Raw genomic sequence first — 5,638 nt, 5'->3', positions numbered from 1 at the left:
TATAAAGAATATCTCTTTGGATTTGAGACTTTAGTCTTTGCAATTCTTTATGCACCAAGAGCTTGTAACACTCCAAAAAGAAAGGACAAATTGAAATCGCATCATATGACCCCTTTAACCAAGATTTGTTCATTTACATGACATTTCGCTAACTCTGTGGCACATTAGATTTATAAGGATCTTGAAGATCCTTCTCTTGAACAGCCAATCCAGTTTCATATGCAAAACACCATGCTAGAAGACAAAGGATCGTAAAATTTCCCTCCAAAGCTACCATTCCTCATTGGCTCGCTCAAATCCTGAGGGTGTGACGTCCTCACACTTTAAAGATCACTGATCAGGCCTTGTTTTTAGATTCTGCGAAGATGAGGATGCTGAGCCAGAAGTCTTCTAAGGACCCCTAAGTTTGTGCCAGGCTAAATTTGTTTCCATTCACCAAAGATCCTCAGACTTCAGCTGGTTCTCTCTCATCAAGACAACATCGGCCAAGATCAACTGGAGCCTCAACAAACTGCATCAGGACACTTTTATTCAAATGGGCAAGACATGCAAGCATCAAACTTAGTCTCACTGTTTAATCCATTAAGTATCCCCACCCCTTTTAAAGAAGGGTGTTACAACTAAGAAACTGATGGTTTGCTCAAGACTGTTGATCTGCTGAATCATTGCTAAACTGTATGCGTGCGTGTGTGTGTGTGTTAGAATAGTTCAAGTGTTTAGTGTAATTAATAAAGTCTTGTTTGTATCACTTTTTTTTTTTTTTAAATATGAGCCATATTCTCAGGATGGCAATGGTGACAGGAATGGTAACAAAAACAATAATCATTTACTATACATTGAATTTTGCATATTATATTAAAATGATAATCTTTTTTATCTCTCCGTTTTTGTATATAGTTTTTCGTTTTATTATTATCATTAATAGTAATGGGTCCATACTAGATCTGTATATATTATATATATTACAATTGTAAATTATTATTATTAATAATATTACTATTGTTATTATTACTTGTTTATACAAACTTTTTCTTCTCACATGTATTGGAAGGCTGGGGAGTATCGTTGCACTACACATTCTATGTTTGTCTTTGGTTTTGGTGTATTTCTTTTGTTTTTCTACTCTGTTCTGAATTAAACAGAATTTGTTTTTTTTCTGCCAGAAAAAAAAAAAAAGGTATCACACTCAAGGTTGCATGTTGTTTTGCTCATAACTGGAGTCCCTGATCATGCAGATTTTGGCTTCATGCTCCGAGTAGTATTGCACATTAAGAACGTTATTTCCCATACCCTGGAAATAAACATTTCTTAGAATTAATAAACAGTTTAACAGGCTTGTTGATTTTAATATTAATTCCATTAGCTGATACAAGTATTTATAATTAATTATAATAAGTTGATTAATTATTAATATTTGCCTTTTGAGCTAATTTCCTACACTTTCATGTTCTGGCAATTAGTTGCAAGAGCTCAAATCACACGCCAGTGTTTTCCAATTCTTCTAAAGCTAATTTAAAGCTCATTTAATAGTGATGCAAGCGTCAGCATGATGCCAAGAGACTTTCTTCCACAATAACAGGAAACAAAAAGCTGGCAGAGAGCTCATATGCCCAAAAAGTATTATTTTTACTGCATTAGAAACAAAAAGTGAACAAAATATTCTCAGAACTTCACTTTTCTGTGCTACTTCTGCAATGACTCATAATAACGGTAAAAACTTGGGATTGTAAACTGTATAATTTGACAACTATCCAACTTTTTCCAAATGAGTCCCGAGTCCAAATGAGGCTTAGGGAACTTCCACTCAAACTGACTGAAACAAATAATTTCATGCTATAAATTATCCCTAATCAGTATATTATCTGTCATGCTCTATTTTTATCTGTCAGGAAAATAACATCATGTTTGGAATTGCATTGGTATCACAATATTATCTGTGACAAAATCTCTGTTCAGTCCTCTAGCTATGTCCCGTTTCCTTTTTCCTTGTATTTTGCTCTATTAATATGAAAATACTATGATTTTTTCTGCAAATCCTCAGTTAAATCTCTATCAAATGGCACTTTAAAATGTAGTTTTCTTCCCTTTTTCACTTCCAATCCATGTTAGCTGTGTTTACTGGAACATTTATAATATTCAATATTATACATTATAATATTAGAATATAATAATTTAAAGCCAGGAATAAACGCATTAATCTGTCAAAATGAGGGAAAGCACTCTGAAATATCCATAAATATTACAGTTAATGATGGAAGATTTTTGATTAACACAACATACACGTATTTTACATATAATTTTACGTATACAGTGATATTTAAAGAGGTCATATGATGCGATTTCAAGTTTTCCTTTAAGTAGATGCATTTAGGAATCTTTAAGATCACTTACAGCAGAACATCAATGCATTTTATGGACGACCGTTTCGTGAACCTAGGCGAGGAGGTAATTGTGACTTTGCTATGACAATCTGGCGCTTTTGAATCAGCGACTTGTTACTAGTTTAAGTATTTGCTATTGACTGTTCAAATGCGGAGTTTTGCGCATCGTGTGTGTGTGTGCGTGTGCGCGCGCGAGCGAGCGAGAGAGTGCAAGAGCGCGAGAGAGCGAGAGAGAGAGAGAGCGAGAGTGAGAGAGAGAGCGAGAGAGAGAGCGAGAGAGAGAGAGAGGGTCACATCACAGTAGAGTCAACTGTCTTAACCGTGGCTTGTGTAATGCAAACACATACCAGCTTCATCACTGTGTCTGTCACGCGACTCTGTTCCCCTTTCGGGCTTGAACTGATGGTAAAACTAATGACATTATTTACTGTCTTTACATTTATTTTGAAAGATGAAGCTCGCGATTATGGTAAGGGGCGTTACATTTCCGACGAGTGCTTGCGGTGTTCGGCCAATCACAATGCACTGGGTCAGCTGGCCAATCAGAGCAGACTGCGCTTGTCGGAAGGAGGGACTTTGTAGAAAACGAAGCGTTTGAGAGAGGCGGGGCATAGAGGACCTACAATAATGTACAGTATTTGAAAAATAATGTGTTTTTTGAACATTAAAGCATGTCAACATATTCTGTTACACCAAATACACAAAATAATGATCTTTAAAAAAAGCATCATATGACCCCTTTAACACGTCCATAATATTGTTGCCGAAAGACTCATACTGTTGAGCTTTTAGGGTTACTCGTGGTCTGTTGATAGTGATTTGTTATTTTTACCTTAAGTTTGGTTTTGTTCGATGGGTGAGGGGTATAATGTCACCTCACCGTACCTAGTTTTTGCAAATGATTATTATTGCATTCTTAGTGCGAATCTTTAAACAGGTTTATTGGCAGTCTCTGACCGTTTACAGTTTATCCCATAATTTCCGCAAAACATCATGGGATGTAGGAAAAAGGTGGATAACTTCAAACTCTCAGCAACTACAGTCAGTACATAACGTGTGATGAGAAACACAAATCATGTCCTTCATTATACAGAAGATTTATTTGACTGAATAAACACAGCCTAAAAAAATGTAACAATTCAAATACGAAAGTCACTTGGATTGGAATTGAATTCTTCTCATTTTGTGCATAAACCTACCTTCTCAAAGACAGTTGCTTGGATTTCTGTCCAAAACACAACTATTTCTAGTGTAATGGGTATAAAACGTAAGATATTTGAGGACATGTCCTGGCACCATTTATGGAGATGTTTGTACTTACCACCATGCCCATTCCAGTGCTGTGAACACCAGGATGTTTTATGACACAGTCTGAAGCCTTCATACATTTAGTTTTGCCTTTAAATAAAGAAAAATAACAGAATAAATATAACAAACAGAAGACTAAAACGGCTTAATATCCTAAAAATGTACTACTTCTCTTTGTGAAACGTGATTTATCTCTGTCCAGCATTTCACCGATTATCAGAGTGCTCAAATGTTTTTGTAGGCTATCCTCCTGCCTCTTTGGGTATTTATGTTATGATACACTGGGCACATTCCACAGACAAGCTCACCTCCCTTTGAGTACTTATTATTACTTTCTTATCATACTTTTTTACCTTCTAAGGTCCACTTACAATGTCAGTAAGATACGGCCCTCCATGTGTGAAAGCGCTCTGTTCCTGAGCTGCAGATTTGATTGCATTCTTATCATTAGTTATTTGTGTGTTTAAGACTGATATGTCATCTTTATCTGCTTTATTGGACAGGCCAAGTTTCAGAACACTGGACCGAGATCTAATGTCAAACTGAGCAACGTGCAAGATATTTTCCAGACTCTAACTGGGGGAAAAAAACGATGAGGGTCAGTTATAATGAGTGTAGAGGGCGTGCTGGGGTTCAGTAGGAGGAAGTTCATCTCACCACACTGTGCACACATGGGAAGTTTCTGCACTGAAGAGCAGAAATAGCAGAACGCCCTGTTTTTTTGTCGCCTGGCAACAGAAAAAAATTATATGCAATATTACGGAAAGGTACAAGGTAATGTAACAATTCTGCAAAAATCATAAGTAAAATTACCTTTGACACTTATCACATTCCTAAAAAAATAAAAAAAAATAAAAGGTTAGGTCAGTGCATTAATGTACCAACTAGAAAAGCAGTTTGCACCAAAACTGGGAAAAAAAAAAAAGCCTAAATATTCCTATAGGTTACATCCAAGTTTTGATAGAAATTTCCAAAGCTAAAGGAATTTTCTGATAGTATTGTTTTCATGAAACCTGTCTGGGTCATATCTCACAAAAGAACAAAGAAATATTAAAATATTAATAAATAATGTAATTTTAATATTTAGATATAAACGTTTAAAAGGAGAATGAGCACTGAACTTTTTCACTGAACTGAAAGCCTTTAAAAATACATATGATTATTAAAATTATTCTTCAAAATATTACATTTTCGCAATCTGTGAATGCATTGTGCAAGCTTTAGATGACTCTTACCATGGTTGCATTGCATGGGTGTTTGGCCACATCAACAACCTCTTTATTGGCTCGAGTCTGTTTCTCTCGCTCCTTTCGGCTCTCAGCCTTCTTACGAGCGCCAGTCTTTTTCTTAGGCATCTTTCACCTCCAATATCACAAAAACAGAATAGAAATCTGTGACACATGTAATGGATTCGATATCAAACAGATTACCTGTTGACGGAGCATGACTCCGCTCTGATGATTTCCACTGAAATTACACGAGTTCATTAACGACTTCAATAAACATCTCAGCTTAACAGTTACTTTCACAAAAAAAAGTATTACTTTTTATTTACAGTTCAACGCCATATATTCGAACACGTCTATCATAGGAAACATACCCAGATTAAAGGATTAATCGCGTAGAAATCAGGCAGTTGATCACAGCTGACCCTGGCGCGTGTGTAACAGTAAATCGTTCCGGAAGGAAAACTAACTGACGCTGTTATCAGTTCCACGAACATTTACTAGCAGGTGTCTTTTGCTTGGCGGAACTGCTTAGATTGTAATCTAATACAGTTAAATTTTGTTTAAAGTGTCTACATTAAAACCCCTTTATATGTTAATTTAAAATAATTACATGAGCTGTAGTCCCACTCCATCACAGAGGAGGGCAATGCGCTGTCAGTAACGAAGCGGTTGCCAGATACTCTATCAAATAGCTTCACTAAGTTTTAACGTTGTCTCTTT

General features: G+C 36.0%; 1 protein-coding gene across 4 annotated transcripts in view; it reads right to left on the bottom strand.

Moving 5' to 3' along the window:
• The window catches only part of znf330 (zinc finger protein 330), an 8,372-nt gene extending 2,831 nt beyond the window's left edge, over positions 1 to 5,541 (bottom strand). The window contains exons 1-5 of one of the 4 annotated variants that reach the window (XM_016506607.1): positions 5,290 to 5,541; positions 4,925 to 5,080; positions 4,503 to 4,522; positions 4,347 to 4,417; positions 3,703 to 3,779 (exon numbers count right to left, since the gene is read on the bottom strand). In XM_016506607.1, coding sequence (XP_016362093.1) covers positions 3,703 to 3,779; positions 4,347 to 4,417; positions 4,503 to 4,522; positions 4,925 to 5,044 — 288 coding nt within the window. In that variant the 5' untranslated portion in view covers positions 5,045 to 5,080; positions 5,290 to 5,541. The other 3 variants (XM_016506606.1, XM_016506609.1, XM_016506610.1) reach the window with 3 other exon arrangements.
• Positions 5,542 to 5,638: the final 97 nt, after the last annotated feature.

The sequence above is a fragment of the Sinocyclocheilus anshuiensis genome, unplaced genomic scaffold, assembly GCF_001515605.1.
Source record: "Sinocyclocheilus anshuiensis isolate Anshui unplaced genomic scaffold, SAMN03320099.WGS_v1.1 scaffold274, whole genome shotgun sequence".
NCBI lineage: Eukaryota > Metazoa > Chordata > Actinopteri > Cypriniformes > Cyprinidae > Sinocyclocheilus > Sinocyclocheilus anshuiensis.
The sequence above is the reverse complement of the archived record's forward strand: the minus strand, read 5'-3'. Positions and strand labels throughout refer to the sequence as shown.